At 35.9% G+C, this 25,473-nt stretch overlaps 1 protein-coding gene across 2 annotated transcripts in view; it reads right to left on the reverse strand.

Moving 5' to 3' along the window:
• sxc (O-linked N-acetylglucosamine (GlcNAc) transferase sxc) overlaps nucleotides 1-25,473 on the reverse strand; it is a 76,498-nt gene that overhangs the window by 31,062 nt on the left and 19,963 nt on the right. The window contains exon 2 of one of the 2 annotated variants that reach the window (XM_067116481.1): nucleotides 13,761-14,068. In XM_067116481.1, coding sequence (XP_066972582.1) covers nucleotides 13,761-13,863 — 103 coding nt within the window. In that variant the 5' untranslated portion in view covers nucleotides 13,864-14,068. Of the gene's footprint in view, nucleotides 1-3,872; nucleotides 4,170-13,760; nucleotides 14,069-25,473 lie in introns of those variants that run through there. The other variant, XM_067116482.1, reaches the window with a different exon arrangement.

Genomic DNA, 25,473 nt, shown 5'->3' on the forward strand with positions numbered 1-25,473 from the left:
ATTTTGCTTTCCAATCAAACTCCTCTTTTCCCCATTTGGTGCTGTATTTGCTGACTTTTTACCTATTATTGCTGAATTTTTACCTATTATTAAAAGTTTTTACCTTAAAGTTTTATGGCTTTACTACAGCCCATCTGATTTTTCGTTGTGTCAGAGACAAGATGGACCAAGTCTTGGACTTGGAAGGCATTATATTAAAAATCTGGTATAGGTTACTTTTATACCTATATCAAAACACTGTAAATATAGTCATGTCCATACATTTCAAGGTATTTTGCTTCTGCAACAAAACCATTGCCTACTGAATGAATCAGCATTTTAGGATTTTGTAGTGTTTTTTACTATGTTATCCACCACAACCTTCACTGTTACTCTCCAGCAGTTGTTAGAAGACAACTGTGAATGTTTGCCCTATCATTTGCCAAATTGTCCAATCAACTACCAATCTTACTGTTTCTGAGGAATTTAATTATTTTCAAGATTTTCCTTTTCAAATCACGACTTTGCCACCACCTTGGTTTCTGTAAGGTTTTTTTTATCCAGCGCATTACTGGTGATTTTCACAATCTTAGAATTAGTTATTGTCACTCAGTGCACAGCCCTGTTAAACCAATGCATACTTCCATAAGTCAGAAGTAATGGGAACTACACAGGGAAACCAGAGAGTAATGGGAACCACATAGGGAAACCAAAGTTTTGGCATGAGGTCAGACATTCCCTTTGGGAATAGTGACAAAAAGGAAAACAAAATAATGTATGAAAGCAAAAATCAACGTTTTTCTTTGATTTGTGACAGTCTAGATCGGGTTAGGGACAGGGGTAAAAGCTATGGTGAGGTAGGTCTCAGCACCCTATGCTAACTTAAGGATCATCCCTATATTTTGTTCTAAATGTGACCCCCTTGGTTAGGGTAGGAGGGAAACAGCCCATAGTCAGATAGGCCAGTATTCTGGGATGGATCAGGTTAGGGGTTGGTTGTATCTCCTGATTTCCCACTGTAGTCTCCACTGATGTTAGGCCTAATAATGGAAATGGGTACAGGAATGTCAAGTTTGTGAAAATCATACTAAAATCAGAAAAATGCAAGTATACTGTAATATTCAACCAAACAATTTTTCATAATGGTGTAATGGGTTAGGGCAGTACCCCCAGTTTTCTGACAAGCATGGATTCTGATCCCACCAGTAACTGTGGTTGCTTCATTCCTTTTCTCTTGACTCATAGGCTTTCAGAAGTTTTATCCAGATACTGTACTATATTAGGAAATAGATATGAAAAGGTCACTGTGGCTATTTAAACATATTTTTTGCCTACAAACAAAAAGGATGATTGGAACTCTAGGTAGTTTGCAGAACGATGGGAAAACCTCCTAATGGAAGCTAAGTCCATTGTCTCTGATGTTTAGTGTTACTTGGGAGGTCCAGGGGGGAAAGCCCCATGGTCAGGTCAGGGCATGGTGCCCTAAGTGAAGTTAGGAAGATAAATTTCAGGTTAGCTCAGGACCTGGCATTCTAGGAAAGGTTAGGTTTGTTTACGTCTGAGGAACTTGTCCCGTCATTCTACGCTCCCCCGGACTATCTCACTGGAATAACGCCTAACCTAAGTAGATTTAAATTATCCCTAAACTGCATGTCATTGACTCACCAGGATGCAAAACTCCTTGGAATCTAGGTTGGTGACTGCCACAAATCAGTATTTTTCGAATCCAGATGCTAAAGTAGTATGTCAGAGTTAGCAAAATATGACATAAAACTTAAGCAGTCAGCAACATAGTTTAACTAGGCAATTACATATATTAAAAAAGTTTTGTCATATGATTTTAAATGTATGTAGAGCATATGCTGCAAGCAGCAGATTGCTGATTGCACCCATAGAGACTGTGCCGTGAAGTCTGACATTAATACATGGGAAATCAACTTTCTAGTGCTAGTTCTACTAACTAGCCTATGCTCAATTTATAAATAGCTCTAGGGCAAGTCTAAGTTTGTCCGATACCACAGAACTGATTTTCAGCTTACACTGACAAAAATTCCTAGCCTATAAAAAAGGCAATGGTTTGTAATTCCAAAAGAACAATTGGGTAGCCCACACCACCAAGGAAACTGTGATATTTCCAGTAGACATGTATGATTGGGTTATGCTTTGCTTCTAACAAACAGCCCTTTGTTGGCCGACTCGGTTGAGCTTTCGACTGTCGCTCGATGGGCCCGAGTTCAATTCCCGCGGCCGGCTGATGAAGAGTTAGAGGAATTTATTTCTGGTGATAGAAATTCATTCCTCGCTATAATATGGTTCGGATTCCACAATAAGCTGTAGGTCCCGTTGCTAAGTAACCAATTGGTTCTTAGCCACGTAAAATAAGTCTAATCCTTCGGGCCAGCCCTAGGAGAGCTGTTAATCAGCTCAGTGGTCTGGTAAAACTAAGACATACTTGATTTTGCTTCTAACAAACAACCCTCAAGTAAAACAGACATGATTGTTTTATTAATTACCTATTAAATCCTCTTGCCATCACTTAAGAGGTATGCCAAGCTTGCCTTCTAAGGTAAGTAGCCTACGTGTGAGTAAAGCCTATGAATTTACACATGAGAATTTGTGTGATATGAATCTGACACTTTCATTTCTGTTGGAATGGGGGTAAATTTTTAGAAAGAGGAACCAGCCCAAAATGACATGAAAATATGTTTTTCTAGGTGATTTTGATGTGTTTTGCACGAATATCACCTTCATTTTCCTCGGAAATTAACGGTTTTAGACTTTACTCGGAGCACCTACAGTTTCCCAGGCCCACTCGACCACCGACTGAAATCGGCGGAAGAACACCAAAACCAATATGTCGTCCTGTTTATGTGTGCTGTCAGTAAGGCCGTGGCGGAACGGCGCTTCGCGCCTTATCCGCATATTTAAAGATTCTTGGCAAGCATGACATTTTCTGGCAAGAGGTAATGTTGCGCTGCGCGCGCTAGCCACAGTAAGGCCGTGTTCTTCCGCCGATTTCGGTCGGCGGTCAAGTGGGCCCAGGAAACTGTAGGTGCTCCGAGTAAAGTCTAAAACCGTTAATTTCCGAGGAAAATGAAGGTGATATTCGTGCAAAACACATCAAAATCACCTAGAAAAACATATTTTCATGTCATTTTGGGCTGGTTCCTCTTTCTAAAATAATACCGGAATGGGTTGGTTAACCTATCAATATGTCTAACAAGGAGGGACGGCAATTGCCGTCTAAAATAGCCTAATTAGAATGGAGGTTTGTAGGGCTAGCCTAATGGTGAACCACATAATTAGACAAAATTTATAAAGTCAATTTCGTCCACGTTACATCGAAATTTATGCAGAACCAAAATTTACATTTATTTTCCATTATAGTTTTTACGTACATTTTTACCGTACCAATGCTGTTAACTCATTATAAACCTGCCATAACCATGAGACTATTTCGCATTGGCCTAATTATCCTCGATAAATAAGCGAACATACGAAGGCATATGCTACAGTAGACGATGTATTTTGTTTACGTGGCACATTACCATTGAAGGCTTTCCTAAATATATATGAAATTACGGCCATATGCCTGTAATTACAAACAATTAAGGCTAAATTATCGAAATGTCGCAAGGCCTAGTTCTGGTACGGGAGATAGCAACCTTACAACCTACCAGTCGACCATGTGGTTCCCACAAATTACATAAGCCTCAATAAAACAAACAATGAAAAACATACGGTTTACGCTAAATCATACTTAAAATTAATACGAAAACTGTACGACAATTACAAAGTGGTCTTTCAATTAATCCTCCTCCCCTGAAAAAATAAAAAAAACCATACCTCTCGATCCCCCCACCATGAAATACAACACAATGTAAAATGCTCACCCTGGTAGTTATATTGCACGGACTGCTGGGTTGTCAGACTCATTTTTGCAACTTTGACTCAATATTTCACTCGTCAACTTAATGCATGACTGTAAATAGCACCAAATTTCGCACTAGAAACCCTAGAAAAAACTAAAAACTCTCGGTGAATCGTCCGGAATTCACTGAGGATTCAGCAACAAACACAAGAGGTGGCTCCGAGTTGGTCCCTTGGGGGGTTATCAGAGGTCTGGTGGGGAAGGGGGGAGGTGAGAGGAGAAAATGGCTGTTACTAAGCCAACGAATGGTGACTAGCACACACTTGTGAACTGGCTCGTAAGTGACATTGATTATCAACCGCTACAGATTTAGAAAAAAAGAATATCAAGCCACATTTAGACTTCCCATACTGCGTACACTTGCAATCCAAAATAATAATAATAATAATAATAATAATAATAATAATACACTTTCAATTGTGACATGCCTCAGACGCTATCGAAAAGTATCAAGCGCTACAGATTTAGAAAAAGAATGTCAAGTAACTTCTTTGCCTTATTACGTGCTTGCAATAATAATAATAATAATAATAATAATAATAATAATAATAATAATAATAATACACTCACTCGTGATATGTTTGAGAATATTTCATGTCAGTGACGTCACTCCAATGTTAAATATTTAATTTCTGGAATTTCTCCTGAATCGGAATTTTATTGTTTGACAATTTGTATGTTTAAGCTCTTGCAAGGAAAACTCACTCCTGTAACGTTACTGTACTAATGAAAACAATTGCAAAATAAAGCATCGTACTCAGAGAGAGAGAGAGAGAGAGAGAGAGAGAGAATCACGCGTCCTTCTTAGCAATTTGTGCATTTTCCTTCCCTTTTCTTGTTTATTCTTACTTTGCATTCGTTTATTATTTCATGAGATTTATCATTTATGCATAAGCAGTCAACATTCAATGATATATCGCCATCCGTTCTTTCCACATGACTAAACCATCAAAATACTGATCCATTCTTTCCCCTATGCGACATTTTTACCACTACTAGGCGTCTAATATATCTTTTGCACACACCCCGTTACCTTTCTGACATCACTTACAAGTGACTCACAACTCCCACTGCCCTACTATCAAGTTATTTACTGCCAAAATACTTGTGCAAATCAACAGATTCCATTCTATCATCATCCATATTAACATCCATTGCTTCATCTTACCGGTTTCCACTGGCCCTTGCGATCTTACTCTTGCTCACATTTACTTTCAAAAGTCTTCTACTAGATTTTGTAGTTTCTCTTCACTCCTTCCACGACTCATTTCTTTTTTCATTGCACTAATTTGGCCCTTTTTCTGAATTTTCCCATCCCTCTGTCCTTCAAGACATTGATCAGACCCACTTTTAGGCAAAACCAGTCCTCCTCCCGCCTACAAATTCTAGTACAGGTTTCACTCACACTATAAAAAGTTTTAATTGTTCTTTGCAACTCATCCGCATCATGTTTCCTCATCAAACTACACGTTGCCTTTCTAACGATTCTATCATAAGCTTTCTCAAGGTCCACAAATGCAACACAGCTCTGTCTTCTCAAGTTTCACACCTCACGCTACTTTTAAAAACAAACACTTGAGCCACACGCTCTGTGCTTACATAGGCCTACACACACACATGTAACTTATAAAACTCATTTTCACTCTGTGCATACATACATAAAATTTGGTTTTTACACACACACACACACACACACACACACACACACACACACACACACACACACACATATATATATATATATATATATATATATATATATATATATATATATATATATATATATATATATATATTAATTTTACAATTATGGTACCGAACATCTGCTTATGCGTGCAACACAAGCTCATGAATCCTTCAACGAGAAACGAAAGATCAGACCACTTTTACCATCGTTCTTAAAAGTTACTTCCCCAAGGATGAATGCTCGGTGCTCTGTGAAAAAAATAAACAAAATAAAAAATTACAAGAGGTGAAAGCCCCCAAGGAGAACCTGCGTGCAAGGAATAACATGATATTCTTTGTGATAGCACACGCAGCCATGAAATACAATGCCTTCCCTTCCTACGTCAGCACTGTACGTGACGCATCATGCGATAAATTACGTAAGAAACGAGTTTTTGTTTTAGTGATAACCCTTATTCCCAATCTTCAGATTCAACAGTTAGATAATTTACCAATGGGTGGAAGTGGACTAGTTAGTGTATCTTTCTTTCATACAGTTTAAAAGAAGTAATTTATGAGTCTTTCTTTGCTCAAGTTTGAAAGAAGACGTGGGCGTTTTCTGTTGAGCAAGTTATCTACATTTACAAGAATATAGTTACCAAACCAAGTCAATTCTAGGTTGCAAACCAAACTTGTTTGAACCCCGTACCTTATCTTCGACATATAAAACACAAGTGTTATTCGCAAGTGTAATTTCTGTACACTTGTGCAGACAGAACATCTGTAAAAACAAAATACTGGAACAGGTCACATGATCTAAATTTGTAAGTCACACTGTCTGAGTAGGTTGTAAATAACGCAATTAGGCCTAAATTTTGTTGTTGAAAGCGTCCCCAACCAACGGAGCAGGCTAATAAACTGGGTGACCTAGGTTTTATGGTACTAAGACACACCGATGAAATCACGGGTGGAATTAATTGTGATGATAATGATGATTTGATTGATGATATGTGTATATGTATATGTATATGTATATATATATATATATATATATATATATATATATATATATATATATATATATATATATATAATAATATATATATATATGTGTGTGTGTGTGTGTGTGTGTGTGTGTGTGTGTGTGTGTGTACAAGGGAATACAAGATTATCATCACGTGTACCTTCCTAAAGTTATCTTTTCTTATCGCCCTCTGCCCCTCTATCCACCCTTTGCGATATAACGGTTACTGTTATCTTTCCCAATACCAGTCATAAGAGATTCCTTTTCCAAAACGATAAGCAATTTACATATATAATTCAGTAACAAACCTCGCGCTGATTTATCGACGAAATATCTTTAACGGTACGATGTCCAGTATTTAGAAAGGGCTTTCTCTGGAAAGCAGGTATCTGAGACATCAACCAGAAAACAATGAAATATTATTATTAGCTACGGCTGAGAGGAACTCTTACTGGTCAGAATTAAAGAAACAAAGATCACAGAAATAAAAGAGCTTTATTTAGGACATTTAGTCAGGTGAAAAGGCTGCTCTATGGAGATCACAAAACTAGGCCTAATTTATTTAATCTATCCACAGACATGACAAAGTGCACGGTGGACTTTCCGAAATCACAAATTTTTCACAATTATTGATGAAAATTTAACAAAACTACATTTCCCTACATACAAAAATTAATCTTCGGCTTCATCTGAATATTAAGGATCACATACGAAAATTAACCATCTTTATTAAAATCACCTACCAAACACCACTCTACGTCTTTTAAGCTTTTCAAGTTGGGTGAATGAATGCAGCCTTATAAATGCCACTCGCTATTGTCTTCTCCTTCCGCGCGAGAAGATCAGCAGTGGAATCCAAAGAACAAAAGGCGTTTATTTTCTTCAGTCTAATAAATATGACAACAAAAACTGTGTAAATTGCAACTGCGTTTGGTAACCCACTGGAGCTTAGAGACCTTTGTCATATGACGTCATGGGTCTGGCGTTCGTCCCAAAGAGGTGGGTGTTTAATTAAAATCCTCGCTCACCGGCTTAAGAATATACTTCAAAACTATTGTGGTTTTCGACCTTCTTTTACATTTATCGAAATGAGATGACGAAGATCACCGTCATTTCTGAAGAAAGCCAGGTGCTTTATCAAGTTCGATAAGCGGAAACTTGAAATGAATATTTTCCTAATAATGAATAAGGTTTTCGATTATTTTTATGATCTCATGTTACAATGCCTTCTCTCACTACAGCTTTAAACATTAAAGGAAGCAAGATGTTGTATATTTCTTAATCCTCCCTAATACAATGTGAAACATTCTAAATGCAGGCAAGTATATATGTGTGTATGTATATATATATATATATATATATATATATATATATATATATATATATATATATTGACATGTATTTTCTAACAGCACTTCCTGCTTTATATGAACTTGTTAATTCTTCCACGCAATACTATATTCATCATACTAAGATTGATTTTCCGTCTGATATTTCCTCTGGCAGATAAGAGACAAAAGCTTTTTGTCTCCAAAATAACTGAACTTGTGCCTTAGGTCCTAACTCAGTTTTGCATCACAACTTAGACTCTTTCTACAAGAGTTGATCCCTACATTCGCTCCAACCCCCTATCATATTGTTTACATCTGTCTTCCTCCCTTTTACCCCTAAAAATGGAACAGTGGGTCTACTTCTTACAAATCCTTCCTCACATTATATCAATATATCTCTCTCCTCTCTCTGACGTTTCCCGAGCTTTTTTTTTATCTCTCAACCCACTCGATGGCCAGTATGAATCTGTGTTTTTAGACCAAAAAACTCTCCCAAGGCGCGGGTAGTCAGAATTTGCTCCCCCAAAGATGAAGGATTACAGCATGCAAAAGATTCCCGTTGGGGTTACTCAATCGTACACGAAAACAACAGAACAATGCAATTTAAATTGGTTTTATACAAGAATATGTCTTGATGATATTGTAACGGTTTTTTGACTATCAATTTTTAATTTTAAAGATCCAGCTTACACAAAGATTATGTATGGCTTTCCATTCTTTAGCTATAATACAACGTCCATAACGACCAAGAGAGAGAGAGATGGGGGGGGGGATGTAAGTTTATCTGTGGTAACTCTGAAACGGCTTTCAAAACTTGTAAAAATTTAACAAAACATGCAACCTTCCTAGATAATTTACTCCTATTTTCTCTCCAAAATGAAACTGCGTAACATGGAAACGAACGATATGCATCATACCAAATGATAAAAGCAACACGGAAGGTGAACTAGAACGAGAGAGAAAAGCTGTGCGCACGTTCTCGAGGTCTGCTTCGTGCCCGGGGCGTCATGTTTCGCGTGGATATCATGCATTAAACAATAGGAATCCAGAGCTAACATTTCATGCTGATGACTGTGTGACTATATCTAGTGTTGCAGGCCTCTGTGAAGGGGGTTCTCTAACTCCAAGTCAAACCAACCCAGAATAACATGAAGTTAATCACACAGATGGAACCAGACCCATATCTTTTGCTAGAATCCAAAAAGTATACTAGAAGTCAAGGAATAACGATATATATATATATATATATATATATATATATATATATATATATATATATATATATATATATATATATATATATATATATATATATATATATATATAATGTACATATAATATACATTAGTCATCTGAAATTTCTTAGGAATTGAAAAATGCAAGAGGTATCTAGAAATGGACTGGAAGTACGAAAAAGAAATGAAACGGTGTAATGAGAATACTCTTATATTCTTGAGTTCAAGAGTCTGGATATAATCCCAAAACCAACAGCGCAACCTTTTCTCTTTCTTTCCCTCTCCCCTGCCCAACACACACACACACACACACACACCAACAACACCCGCCCAGTGACACGACAAATCTCTCTCCCTCCTTTATGCACACCTAGAAGAGCACAATATCGCATCTAACATTTCTCATTTTCTCTCTTTCGCTCAAACACACACACGACTACACGCGTTCAGTCTAAATAATTTACAGTTGTCGCTAGCAGCACGGATTCCTTCTTGTAGAGCAGCCCACTTCACACGAGAGCTGAGGTAGTTGGAGTAAAATATTAGTAATAAAAAATTGTCTTATTTACACTCATGGACATTTGGGGGGGGGATCAAAATATATGTATATTATGACTAACACATAATGAAGGGCTTCAGTACGTTACGGACAATTTTAAATATTCATAAAAGCTAGGAAATGGTAATTTCGTTGGCAACGATAACCCATAGAACTCTAAATTGAAATAAATAAAAAAAAAAAAGATTCAGGCGCTAGCTCTCCAGTTATACAAAAAATAGGTGAAATTCTGATTGACACGATATGGTTGTTAATTTTAATAAATGTGAAACCTATTTCTCAGGAAAAAAATCTTCGAAGGACTGCTGAAAGAATGTCAGCCATTAACTAATAGATAAAGAGATAAATACATTGATAAATCTACTGATACCATTAACAGACGAAAATTCAAAACAATATTTATAGACCTACTGAAATTACCGGAGCAATACTCTACACTGGATAAGAATCGGTAGAAATTGCGTTATAAATCTTGTCTCCATTTTACTGGGTTTCACAGATAAATGTTAACCAAATAATTCTTCTTAAAAGCACTAGGCTAACAAATTAACGAAGACATTTCAGCGCTTTCCACCCAGCTACACAATTCCCGTATCAAATGATCAGTTTACAAGTCCCTTGCTGTCTCTATTGTCTTCTCTAATGATGCCATCCGTTTATTGATCAAAGGGTAATAAATGAGCACGGCGGAGGTAATGAACAATGGGCGACATGGCTTCCACGACGGCAAAATCGTCAAATCATGGATGCCATCCAACAGCCATCCAGCTAATGTTTTAACACAGTTACAGTCTAGAAAGAAGTACACCGGGCGTCTAGCCATCAAAATCTTCGTTGACGTTTATGGAAAACCAAGCTCAAACACACACACATACACAATACAGACAAGGGTACTAGGTCTAGTTGAAACCGATCTCGTCTTAGGTTTAAGTTAAGCATTCTTAGCTACTTCTTGAAGTAATAGCAACAAATCTGGTGAAAATCCTGTTGAAATATATAAAGAAAAAACATAAAATGGGGAAAGAGCAATCAGATCAATAAATAAATACATAAATAAATAAATAAATAAATAAATAAATAAATAAATAAACGTGGGCGTGTATCAATTGAAGAAACTGATAACAAAATTGTTTTCAAGAAGTTCACACTATCACAGAATGAGAGGCTGCACGGTCCTAACTCCCATTCTTATCAGACTTGTTATTCATCCTTAGACTGATAAGTGTTATGGTAACTTTATTATCAGTGTCTTCGTCGGATGCAGATAATGTTGAGAGAGAGAGAGAGAGAGAGACTATAATATACTGTACAACGGGAATATCATACAACGCTAATTCTCATTAATAAAAGCTGCACATTATCCACACTTACCTCATTACCAGTGAAACGTCAAATTGTCTTCTAACATTCAAATATACAATATAGTAACATTATTCAAAATAACGATGTATAAAAAACTGGAGTTCAATGTGCAACCTAAACATAATTATCTACAGTCGAATGATGGAAATTCCTCCAATACAGTACAAAATTTTACGACCCACGGCCGGGCAACTAATTACGTATTTATGCCTCACATCGAGGTGTTTTAAGTCAATATAAGAACTGGCGAGTCGGATCATTAGCTGGACCAGACTTCCTGACGCTTTGGTTCTTACACGCTCGTCCCCAACACCTACTATATTATTTATTATATTTTGAGACGTCTTTGCGGTTGGAAAACCGAAGCAATACGGAAAATTAAGTACAAACCATTGATGTACACTGTTCAAACAGTACAGGTTAGCATGGGACAAAAGACTGCTTGGTGAAATCTGATGTGAACGCAAGCAAGAATGGAGGGCGATAGGTTGATGGAAAAAAATGTGTTGAATTCGAAAGTTCAAGAAGGAAGGAAAAGGATAACAGACAAATAGAGCCTTGAATGGTGTCGACGAACCCTCTCAAATAACGAAATAAATAATTAAATATTATAAATCTTTATTTTTCAAATTTGTACTTGCCGATTCATAATTTATTCTATATATGATTAAGAAACTCAGCTAAGGCCACGTTCAAATTCGATGTAAAATTTCTAGAGTAATAAAACATCATACACAACTGCATCGTCTGGGAGCACGGTGATGCGTTGCAGAGTGGGCGACGTGAGGGTATTAAGGGTCACTTGTTCTTTTCTCAAGAAATCTCTTGTTTCTCTTGACCAGGTTTCTCTCTCTCTCAATTCACATGGGCCAATCTCTTCTGTAAAAACCCAACAGGTTAAAGTAAGCCTTTGGTCTTCATACATTGACGTGAGTTCATAACTAGACCTTAGCAGTATATTGACATTACTGTACTCTTGAAGTCCTCTAATCGATCAATTTTGGCAAACCTTTACTATTTATTCCGATTCATTATATTATAATTTTTCGTGACTGGAAGGAGTGATCATACAATAAATGCTCAAATCATTGGCAAGAACCCTGCCCTGGCAAAGAAAAAAAAAAAATCTGCAAAACAAAGACTAGGGGAAGGGATCCTTGAAATGAGAGCAGGCACCACGGCCGAGTGTGATTATTAAAGCAGAGTTGTGTGAGGAGAGAGAGAGAGAGAGAGAGAGAGAGAGAGAGAGAGAGAGATCCTCATCTGTAAAACTCTTATTATCGGGACCTGTGCAACAGACCATTGTAACACAGTGACAAGATGAGCCAACGATAATCACATGTCAGCCTAGCATCAACTCCCTCGGTCACATATAATGAAAAGCTGACCAAAGGACCGCTTCAACCAGAAAGCCATAGCAATACACCACTTACTACTACCATACACACACAGGTTCCCACTGTATGACTCAGGGTCTTTCTGTGATTATTATATATATATATATATATATATATATATATATATATATATATATATATATATATATATATATTAGGTACATAATACGCCAGGTTACCCCATTTGGTGACGAGAAAGTCTCGTATATAAATCACACCATCTTGTGTAAAATGTCATTTCATATACTGTATGCTGGGTAGAGAGAGAGAGAGAGAGAGAGAGAGAGAGAGAGAGAGAGAGAGAGAGAGAGAGAGAGAGAGAGAGAGAGAGATTCGTTTCTGTCGACGTGTCTTTCAGATTCCTCACCTCGCAATGCGGAAAACAATCTTCACGCTAACAAATCTAATGTGACTGCTATTTTACACAACTGATAATTGGAAATTAATACTTTATCAGTTAACTGTGCTTTTTTCCCCACGAAGTAATTATATCATGAAGTTTTCAATTATAAAATCAGGTCTCTTGACTAAATCACAAGTTCCTTACAGTTATAAGTCAGCGCTGCTTGTTACACCTTTTTTTCAGCATATCTTTTTTGAAAAACAAATCTTAGCAACTAAACTAGTTTATATAAATATACTTCATATAACTTTAAGTAAAAAATAAAAAGGGTTACGTAAGACAGTCGTCTATTTGTCAGGGATCGATAATTTCAATGCGGAGATGTATGCGCTAACTGTTCACTTTGATATATTTGCTGGCTTCACTTCGGACATCCCTACCCATGTTTGACGTCACTTGGCAATATTACCACCAACTCTAAGTGTTTTATTTTACCCTTTCTTTGTCAAATAAGGCTACTTTTACCTCAAAGATGAATGTATTCATAATTATACATTATAAAATTAGCTAAATGATAACTAAGTTCTCAGTTATAGCCAAACAAAGACAAAAAAAAATTGGCATCGTCTATATCCCCTTCACATACTTCAGTGGATTAGTCATCCAATTTATATTCCTAGATAGACCATGCGTATAAAAATTTAATTAACGGCACAATAGTGTTAATCATATGACAGGCTTAATCAACACCTACAATACCTAATTATACAGAAAATGAGCGAATTACTTAACAAAAAATAGCACACTGGCAACCAACACTAGCCTCGCACGTAACTTCACCCCAGAGGACATATATGGAAATCAAAAACATATTTTATAAATAAAATTACATGACTATAACTACCACTGCTATGAAAGTGGGGTTAATACTTACCAATTGTGGCTATATGATGAACATTCCCGTTGCTGGTGTGGTTGGACTTGACAACCATTTTGATGGGTTCCGAAGACGAAACAGCTTGATTGTTGGTCGACATGATGCTTCACAGATGTCAACACACTACTAAGCTAAACGAATTAATGTTAAACGAGGTAAAATTAAGGTTTAAATGGTATTTTGATGTAAGTATACTTGGAGCTTCGGTGGGCTTGTGTGGATGCGACAGAGCCCTCCCTCAACTTAGCTAAAAATCGATGGTGGAAGCATATTAGATCCCAACGCGCATGGGGCTTCCTGGCATCCTGTAAAGAATTTAGACCCTTATGGATTCAGCGTGTAAGGTATATATTTCTTTTTTATCTTTAAATAACTGGTCTCTGCGTCACTTCTTAGATAAAGACTTTGTATTTACCTATCATCGTTTTGTACTTGCAAAGTATATAAATGAGTATTTTTTTCGTGAGGAAAGTAAAGATTCATGATAATTATGGTAGATTTCAATGGAAAATTCCATCTGTGAGGCGGTTGTCAATGCGCCTGCGCAAGACGTGACTGCATCAAAGGCATTTGAATGTTTTCAGAAAGTAAAAGAAATTACTCATATGGTTAGTCTAAATATGTTTCCTTAACGTTAAATGATTCCATTTTCAAAGCCATTTTTTAATTATGATAAAATCTGAGGTTGATAGCTCTAGTAGTTATGAAAAATTATATTTTTATTTAGGCATTGTGGTAAGATAGTGAACGATCAGTAACAATACTAGACGAATGATATTGGGAACGAGTTTTGGGGTCTGCCCATCCTGCGCGGAGCAATGAGGAGACCGATAAGGGATATGTTGACAGTTTTGAAAAGGTTTAGTTGAGGTCCATGAATTGAACCTAAATAGAGACAAGACTATAATTGAAGTACACCATCTAGGAGAATATATTTTCTAACGATAAGCTGTCTCAAATTTACGGACAGAAAGGTCCTGTAGCACGTAAGAAAATGATAATAATATCAACGTCAGGGCACTGAACAGCGCTATAATTGATTGTGCTGAATTGATTTTTTTTGTATGATTTCTTTATTAAAAGGGCAACCGTTGCCAAAATTCATCATTTTATATTTATTTATACAAACGTAGGCCCTCAAATGCGGTTAAAATAAGCTAAAAAGGTACGTGTTTCCACTCCCTAAACCGGGGAATGCTCATATATTTACATCAGGTTTTTCAGCTCGGGGAGAATGGCGCATTGCTTTATGTCAACAGAGTCGTGGCCGCGGGCACGACACATTGAAAATGACTCAGGCCGAGCCATAATAAAAGATTCAGGTGGTCCCGCAGGCGATAGAGCCGGGTGTTTGGAATGCAAGGGGTCAAAGTGAAAATAAAATATTTCAACAGAAAGTAAATAGTTCTGGAATCTACGGAGAGAAAGATGATTAACGAAAAGTCAGTGTACAACATTATTAAAGGAAGCTGATCATCATGTGATCTCTTCCAAAGGAAAGAAGAAAAATCCTTATCGTTTTCAACCACCGACTGTTGAACTGGGGATGAACCCTCACGCAGAAAACTTACACAACAAAGAGACTCTATACTGTACATTTACTCGGAAGGCTCACCAACAATATGTTGACCTTGGTTGGTCACATACGCTTCGCCATCTTCAGACGATTTAAGTGGACTCTCACGCTTCAAAGACATTAAACTCCTTCCTAGATGGTTTCCTTTTCTTTATTTCTCTTAAGAGTTCTGAACCATGAATCATTTTCACCTACATGTTCTCTCTAAGTCTTTCTACAGAGCCAAGCAACCTCAAGACACTATTATTTACTACTCTGGTCACAAAAGATAGGTTGTATATGATGAAAATATCAAATAGTAAACTATGTGAAAACTGCAAAGAGCTAGAAAACGTGATGCATTTAATTTACAAGAAACTGCTTAATTGGTTTTGTGATTTATTTAATGAATTGTGTCACATCAAGACAAAAAGTTTATTGAAAATTTTAAAACTGGATTTTGAAGCACAATCAAAAAAGGACAGGAACACTGCGGTAATTTTGATTTGTGACTATGTTGTTGGGATTTGGTTAGCCCACAAAGCAGGAATAATAGAAAACGATGTTATTAGACGGTTTATAAAATCAAAGACAATCAAAAATAGATATGTACTGATAAAATCTTATGTGGGTAACTACAGAAAAATATTAACATTCAAATACATAGATTATTTGTAAAATGTGCGTGATAAAATATTTGTCAACCCGAATGGTACGATAAAATTATATTTGGTTTTGGTAAAGTTAAGTCAACTTTGATTAAATTCTGACTGTAATACTATTAAAAATGTAAAATATTGTATATTTTCTCTAATAAAAAAAAAAACTATTTACCTTTTCTACTTTGTCAACCCTTCTGCTATTAGACCTTGTGGGAAATTTTGTATCATATAGTGGGAAGACTGAAAGAATGTACACTATGAATTACAAGGGTAATTAATTCCTTCCACCGAACGTTCTCCGGTAAAAAGATAAATAGGAAAGGACGGGCTGTTAAGCACACCATTCTTCCGTCCACATGTATTTTCAGACTTGTACCAGAAAGTCCAGAGATTAATAAATTGCTTAACTGGTAAATCTAATAAATTCAGGTAAAAGTAAATTTTAATTAAGTTCAATTAGACTAAGAGGGACTCAGAGTAAATTAAACTATGGACCTCATGAATTCCAGGCAAGTTAATTATCCTAGGCCAAGGCATTCAAGTAAGTTTCGAACAGGTTAAAGTCAAGCTAAGGCAAATTGAGTACCAAAATTAATGGTAAATATGCAGGCAGGCCTAATTTAGGCTAAATATTCTATTGCGCCCATGTAGTTACATAAATTTATGTAAAATTGCTCAGTCTACCCTATGCGCAGTTAATTCTCATAAGCTCCAAAATTATAATAGCCTAATTAAGTAAACACCTCTAGAAGTAAATAAAGTATGGAAAACAGTTAGTTACGTCTTTAAAACAAGTGAGTACAACATTAATTGACGAAACTGCTTCCAATCGAACGACTGTAAACAATCGCCTGACCGAGGCAATGGTGACCTAATCTAGGAAACGTATATCAACCTGCATTAAAGCTAGCTTAATATATTTATCTTAGTTTACCCCCAAACTGAAACAAATCCTGTTATTTTGTTAGTAAAAACCAGTGACCCCTAGTTATGTTCCTGGAAATAAAGTTGTTCCTCGATAAAACTTATGCCACTTACTAACATGTGTTCCAACGACAAAGGGAACAGACGGCCACTTCAATTCTTTGGCTGTATCCCGACAGATAAAGATTTGGAAAGGATATGAGGGTTAGGATAGGTAAAACAAGTAAAAAGGACAAACGAACTAAATCTCTTACGTGTTATCAAGTTTATAACACTACACTAAACAAATTACACTTTGAAGTCGAAGTTAACGCGTGTATGTCAATCAGTCTACCTCTACCATGCTGTCTGAATTTACTATAGTGCCCAAAAAACAAGCTGTCGGCCTAAGGCCGCGAGAAAAATTTTGCCAGGTAGACGGTTCTTTATCACTCACTAAATTAATTTCTTTACTGTTTTGAAAGAACAGTTAAGTCTCCATATTTATTAAATTAATCCGACAGTACTGGTAAAAGTAATCAAATCTTAAATGCTAAGTAAAAATATAATAAAAATATATAAAATGCGTAAGTATTATGCTAGGCTCACTAAAGACAACGGGGTATAGTTATTCTCAACTTTAAGCAGTGACTTTGCTAAAGTCAGAAAGTTAATATTACTATTCACAAATAAATTTACAACAGACCTATTGCCACAAGTCTTACACTTATCATCCTCTCAGACCTCTAAATTTCCTTGTCTGAAGATTTATTTTACGATGGATTAGTGCTTTCCTCTTAGGTGTCCTTATAAGACTTAACTAAACTATTAGTTCAGGAAGAGACCGAAGAAAATCATAAGCAGTACAAGTGGGCCGAAGGGAAGTTGTAAAGAACCTTCAGTACCAACTGCAATATGCCACACTAGGCCACCTGTTCATTCAAAGACACTTCGCAAATCAGTAATCCTCTGATTGCTAAGATCAATTGACGGAATTCTCTCCAAACAATCAAATAGCCTGAGGTTACTTAGTTTACCGATATTTATTCCAGCGAGCTTTACCGTGTCTTCTACATGAGTAAAAATCAAAACCTGGCTATGAAAGGGGAACATTTGCATCAATAATTCTTTTCAGCACTGAGGGAAAAATATTTTGCAACAACAATCCTCTCAAGGGCAGCTACTAAACAATACTTTCTCAAGAGGCACCTTCGGTGATGCTCCATTGATGAAGATCCTTTGATGGACATCTGCTTACGGTATAGGGCGTCCCACAGTCAATTTTATAGTGAACTGTAAATTGATTTTGTTTTGCTTTCTCTGGTGTGCCAGCACAGGTCCCGCCAAAAGCGTCCATAAGTTTTGTAAGGTGTGATAAAAGGTGAGAGTCCTTGTGTTGGCATCTGAACTATGAGCAACCAACAGAAACAAAGTATCTGAGGAATTATTGGTTTGTTTACATTAACACCAAGTACTGGTGGCGGTCCGAAGTGTCTGCTTTTTGCTCTTGCACCCAGTGCTTAACAAACGGGGGTCTGTGTTTGTTTGGAAACCATATAGTGATTTCATATGGGGATTATGAATCCCTTAATTCCCATGATGAATGTTTGCTATTCGTGCTGCAGGAGCGGGCGAAGGACAGAGACTGAATAGGATGTACATGTTGTAATATAAAGGCACACTAGAAATATGCCGGTCTTGATAGAGCAATAAGTGAAAACCTATAAAAAAAGGAAATTGGCTATGCGATGTGTGATAATGGTCTGAAAGTGCTTAAAGGTCATTTGAAATTTGAGTGGGAAGTTTCTAGCTTATAGGGATTGTGAAGAGATTTTGTCATTTGGTACTTTCAAACTCTCTAGCTTATAAGAGTTTTGAGTATTTTTGGTAATTATTGTGTAGTTTCAGACGCTCTAGCTTATAGTGGGAAGCTGGCACCAGTGCAGGTAGTTAATGATATTTCTATAAAGGTGGATGAAGTGAAAGATGAGCTCATCGGTAGGATAGCAAAGGTATATATATTCAGTGCAGACAGATCGAATTCTTTGTATGCTGAGGTGGTCAAGAAGAGGCAAAAATGAGCTTAGAAGGATCTTCTGATTGCTGAGTCTGCAGATAACGAGCGGATTGTTAAAGGAAAAGAGAAGACGTAGTTGAGGCTTTGAGAGAAGTTCGAGTAGCTGACAGCAAATTCGCAAAGAAGAAAATAGTTATGAGAGCGAAAGAGACGACGCTGAACGTAAGGTTGATAATGCTCACAACATATCTATAAAAATATATATTAGGAAGCTTTCACCCAAAACTAGGATATGTAATTCATCGAGTGAATGTCGAGAATACTGGGAAAGAGATTTCAATTATTTGTGATAAACCAGCTGCTGTGAATAATAAGCATGTCACATTAAAATATGGTCCTGTTGCTAGGGACTTAATTTATAAGGATCAAGATAAGATAAAGCTAGAACTGGGGAATACGAGGAGGCATATCACGTGACCGTGTGTATCTGTTGTCAAAAGTATGGTTAAGTGGAAAGCAGCGGGTGCGAGACTAAAAAATAACCTGCTACTGGCTTATACCAGCACAGGCACTCTCCCCAAGGCATCACTGAGTTGGCCTTATGACAGCACAGGCATTTGCCAAAGGTGTCAGGCAAGCGTGCCAAGGCTTAATATGGAGTAAGAGGATTAGTATGGACCTCAGGACTTTTCCAACTAAATGTAAAGAATCTAAGGTCTTTTTATTGCTTCAGATATATAAAACAAAATTACAGAATTAATAAATAGTCAGTTTCGTTCCAGAGGTCAACAGCGTACAGCCTTGTCACTCTTATGTACGGACTTGGGGCAAAATACCATAATAGCATGGCAGAGCGTTTAAAAATACAAAACTCGTGATTTGAGAAAAACTCCAAACAGCGACGCATAAAGACAAGGAACATCTTCACTTAACGCTTTTCTTGGGCGGGAAACATCTGTCATCTCATTGTCCCTAGCGCTAATCTACAGATCTGATTGGTCTTGTTCATGGTGACGTCAGAATCCCTTTAGGCTGCAGCATTTGAAACCACAAAATTACAAAAACTATTCATAATACCTAGAGGCTAGAGCTTTTGAAATTACAAAAAATTATAAAACCCTTTCATAATACCTATAAGCTAGAGCATTTGAAACTACAAAATTACAAAATGTCTTCGTAATCCCTATAAGCAAGAGAGCTTGAAACTACACAAAATTATAAAACCCTTTCATAATACCTATAAGCTAGAGCATTTGAAACTACAAAATCCTTCATAATCCCTATAAGCTAGAGAGTTTGAAACTACACAATAGTTACAAAACCCTTTCATAATACCTATAAGCTAGAGCATTTGAAACTACAAAATTACAAAATGTCTATGTAATCCCTATAAGTTAGAGAGTTTGAAACTACACAAAATTATAAAACCCTTTCATAATACTGTACCTATAAGCTAGAGCATTTGAAACTACAAAATCGCTTCATAATCCCTATAAGCTAGAGAGTTTGAAACTACACAATAGTTACAAAACCCTTTCATGATGCCTATAAGCTAGAGCATTTTAAACTACAAAATTACAAAAACTATCCATAATCCCTCTAGGCTAGAGCATTTGGATCCACAGAATATCCAAAATCCCTATAAGCTAAAGCACTTGAAACTACATTATTACAAAAAACTAATCATAATCTCTATAAGCTAGAAGTTTAAAACTACAAAATCACAAAAACTATTCATAATCCCTTAAGCTAGAGCATCTGAAACTACAAAATGACAAATACGATTCAGTTTCTGTAAGCTAGAGCGTTTGAAACTATAAAATTACAAGCACTTTTCATAATCCATATAAGTTAGAATGTTTGGAACAACAAAATTACAAAACTCTTTCATAATGCTATATAAGCTATAGCATTTGAAAATATAAATAACAAAACCAATGTTCATATCATCTAAAAGCTAAAGCACTTGAAACTACACAAAATTACAAAACCCTTTCATAATGCCTATAAGCCAGAGCGTTTGAAACTACAAATTACAAAAAGTATCCAAAATCCCTATAAGCTAGAGAGTTTGAAACTACAAAATATCCACGATCCCTATAAGCTAAAGCACTTGAAACTACACAAAATTACAAAACCCTTTCATAATACCTATAAGCAAGAGCGTTTGAAACTACAAATTACAAGTATCCAAAATCCCTGTAAGCTAGAGCGTTTGAAACTGTAAAATATCCACGATCCCTATAAGCTAAAGCACTTGAAACTACACAAAATTACAAAACCCTTTCATAATGCCTATAAGCCAGAGCATTTGAAACTACAAATTACAAAAAGTATCCAAAATCCCTAAAAGCTAGAGCATTTGAAACTACAAAATATCCACGATCCCTATAAGCTAAAGCACTTGAAACTACACAAAATTACATAACCCTTTCACAATGCCTATAAGCCAGAGCGTTTGAAACTAAAAATTACAAAAAGTATCCAAAATCCTTATAAGCTAGAGCGTTTGAAACTACAAATTATCCACGATCCCTATTAGCTAAAGCACTTGAAACTACACAAAATTACAAAACCCTTTCATAATACCTATAAGCCAGAGCGTTTGAAACTACAAATTACAAGTATCCAAAATCCCTATAAACTAGAGCATTTGAAACTACAAAATATCCACGATCCCTATAAGCTAAAGCACTTGAAACTACACAAAATTACAAAACCCTTTCATAATGCCTATAAGCCAGAGCAAATTACAAAAGTATTTGTAAAAACGTTTTGAAACTACAAAATATCCACGATCCCTATAAGCTAAAGCACTTGAAACTACACAAAATTACAAACAAAATGTATCCAAAACTACAAATTACAAGTATCCAAAATACCTATAAGCTAGAGCGTTTGAAACTACAAAATATCCACGATCCCTATAAGCTAAAGCACTTGAAACTACACAAAATTACAAAACCCTTTCATAATGCCTATAAGCCAGAGCGTTTGAAACTACAAGTTACAAAAAGTATCCAAAATTCCTATAAGCTAGAGCATTTGAAACTATACAAAATATCCACGATCCCTATAAGCCAAATCATTTGAAACTACACAAAATTACAAAACCCTTTCATAATGCCTATAAGCCAGAGCGTTTGAAACTACAAATTACAAAAAGTATCCAAAATCCCTATAAGCTAGAGCGTTTGAAACTACAAAATATCCACGATCCCTATAAGCTAAAGCACTTGAAACTACACAAAATTACAAACCCTTTCATAATGCCTATAAGCCAGAGCGTTTGAAACTACAAATTACAAGTATCCAAAACACCTATAAGCTAGAGCATTTGAAACTACAAATTATCCACAATCCCTATAAGCTAAAGCACTTGAAACTACACAAAATTACAAAACCCTTTCATAATGCCCATAAGCCAGAGCGTTTGAAACTACAAATTACAAGTATCCAAAATCTCTGTAAGCTAGAGTGTTTGAAACTACAAAATATCCACGATCCCTATAAGCTAAAGCACTTGAAACTACACAAAATTACAAAACCCTTTCACAATGCCTATAAACCAGAGCATTTGAAACTACAAATTACAAAAAGTATCCAAAATCCCTAAAAGCTAGAGCATTTGAAACTACAAAGCATCCACGATCCCTATAAGCTAAAGCACTTGAAACTACACAAAATTACAAAACCCTTTCACAATGCCTATAAGCCAGAGCGTTTGAAACTACAAATTACAAAAAGTATCCAAAATCCCTATAAGCTAGAGCGTTTGAAACTACAAATTATCCACGATCCCTATTAGCTAAAGCACTTGAAACTACACAGAATTACAAAACCCTTTCATAATGCCCATAAGCCAGAGCGTTTGAAACTACAAATTACAAGTATCCAAAATCTCTGTAAGCTAGAGCGTTTGAAACTACAAAATATCCACAATCCCTATAAGCTAAAGCACTTGAAACTACACAAAATTACAAACCCTTTCATAATGCCTATAAGCAAGAGCGTTTGAAACTACAAATTACAAGTATCCAAAATCCCTATAAGCTAGAGCGTTTGAAACTACAAAATATCCATGATCCCTATAAGCTAAAGCACTTGAAACTACACAAAATCACAAAACCCTTTCGTAATGCCTATAAGCCATAGCATTTGAAACTACAAATTACAAGTATCCAAAATACCTGTAAGCTACGTTTGAAGCTACAAAATATCCACGATCCCTTAAGCTAAAGCACTTGAAACTACAAAATTACAAAACTCTTTCATAATATAAGCCAGAGCGTTTGAAACTACAAATTACAAGTATCCAAAATCCCTGTAAGCTAGAGCGTTTGAAACTACAAAATATCCACTAAAGATCCCTTTATAATGCCTATAAGCACGTTTGAAACTACAAATTACAAGTATCCAAAATTAGCTAGAGCGTTTGAAACCCAAAATATCCATGATCCCTATAAATGAAACTACACAAAATCACAAAATAATGCCTATAAGCCAGAGCGTTTGAAACTACAAATTACAAGTATCCAAAATCCCTATAAGCTAGAGCGTTTGAAACTACAAAATATCCACGATCCCTATAAGCTAAAGCACTTGAAACTACACAAAATTACAAAACCCTTTCACAATGCCTATAAGCCAGAGCGTTTGAAACTACAAATTACAAAAATTATCCAAAATCCCTATAAGCTAGAGCATTTGAAACATCAAATTATCCACGATCTCTATTAGCTAAATCACTTGAAACTACACAGAATTACAAAACCCTTTCATAATGCCTATAAGCCAGAGCGTTTGAAACTACAAATTACAAGTATCCAAAATCTCTGTAAGCTAGAGCGTTTGAAACTACAAAATATCCATTATCCCTATAAGCTAAAGTACTTAAAACTACACAAAATTACAAAACCCTTTCATAATGCCTATAAGCCAGAGCGTTTGAAACTACAAATTACAAGTGTCCAAAATCTCTGTAAGCTAGAGCGTTTGAAACTACAAAATATCCACGATCCCTATAAGCTAAAGCACTTGAAACTACACAAAATTACAAAACCCTTTCATAATGCCTATAAGCCATAGCATTTGAAACTACAAATTACAAGTATCCAAAATACCTGTAAGCTAGAGCGTTTGAAACTACAAAATATCCACGATCCCTATAAGCTAAAGCACTTGAAACTACACAAAATTACAAAACCCTTTCATAATGCCTATAAGCCAGAGCGTTTGAAACTACAAATTACAAAAATTATCCAAAATCCCTATAAGCTAGAGCGTTTGAAACTACAAAATATCCACGATCCCTATAAGCTAAAGCACTTGAAACTACACAAAATTACAAACCCTTTCATAATGCCTATAAGCAAGAGCGTTTGAAACTACAAATTACAAGTATCCAAAATACCTATAAGCTAGAGCGTTTGAAACTACAAAATATCCACAGTCCCTATAAGCTAAAGCACTTGAAACTACACAAAATTACAAAACCCTTTCATAATGCCTATAAGCCAGAGCATTTGAAACTACAAATTACAAGTATCCAAAATTTCCCTATAAGCTAGAGTGTTTGAAACTACAAAATATCCACGCTAAAGCACTTGAAACCTTTCTATAATGCCTATAAAAGCATTTGAAACTATCCACCAAAATTACAAAATATCCACGATCCTATTCATAATACAAACCCTTTCATAAGCCTATAAGCCAGCGTTTGAAACTACAAATTACAAGTATCCAGCGTTTACCTATCCCTATAAGCTAAAGCACTTGAAACTACACAAAATTACAAACCCTTTCATAATTTAAAACGTTTGACAAAATATCCATGATCCATTTAAACAAAATAGATCCTATAAGCTGAAGCACCTGAAACTACACAAAATTACAAAACCCTTTCATAATGCCTATAAGCCAGAACATTTGAAACTACAAATTACAAGTATTTGAAACTACGTTTGAAATACAAAATATATCCCTATAAACAAAAATTATCCAAAATACAAAACCCTTTATAATGCTATAAGCGTTTTGAACTACAAATTACAAAAATATCCAAAATCCCGTTTGAAACTATAAAATAAAGCACTTGAAACTACACAAAATTACGAAACCCTTTCGTAATGCCTATAAGCCAGAGCGTTTGAAACTACAAATTACAAAAAACATTCAAAATCCTAATAAGCTAGAGCGTTTGAAACTACAAAATATCCATGATCCCCATAAGCTAAAGCACTTGAAACTGTAGAATAAAAAAAAACAAATGCTCACAATCTCTAGAAGCTAGAATGTTTGGAACTAAAAAATTACAAAACTCTTCATAATCCCTATAAGCTAGAGCATCTGAAACTACTAAACGACAAAAATGGTTCAGTACCCTGTGAGCTAGAGCGTTTGAAACTGTATGTGTCCTCTCATTGGTTGAAGTGATCAACAACTCCAATTGGTCGTTGACCATGTGACGTCATACCATCGCTTTTCATGAATGAATATTTCACCTGCCGGTTGTCCTTGCTTACTGTCACGTAATCGTTGCCATTAGACACCATAACACAAGTCTTTTAAATT

Source organism: Macrobrachium rosenbergii, chromosome 14 (genome assembly GCF_040412425.1).
Source record: "Macrobrachium rosenbergii isolate ZJJX-2024 chromosome 14, ASM4041242v1, whole genome shotgun sequence".
NCBI classification, from domain to species: Eukaryota; Metazoa; Arthropoda; class Malacostraca; order Decapoda; family Palaemonidae; genus Macrobrachium; species Macrobrachium rosenbergii.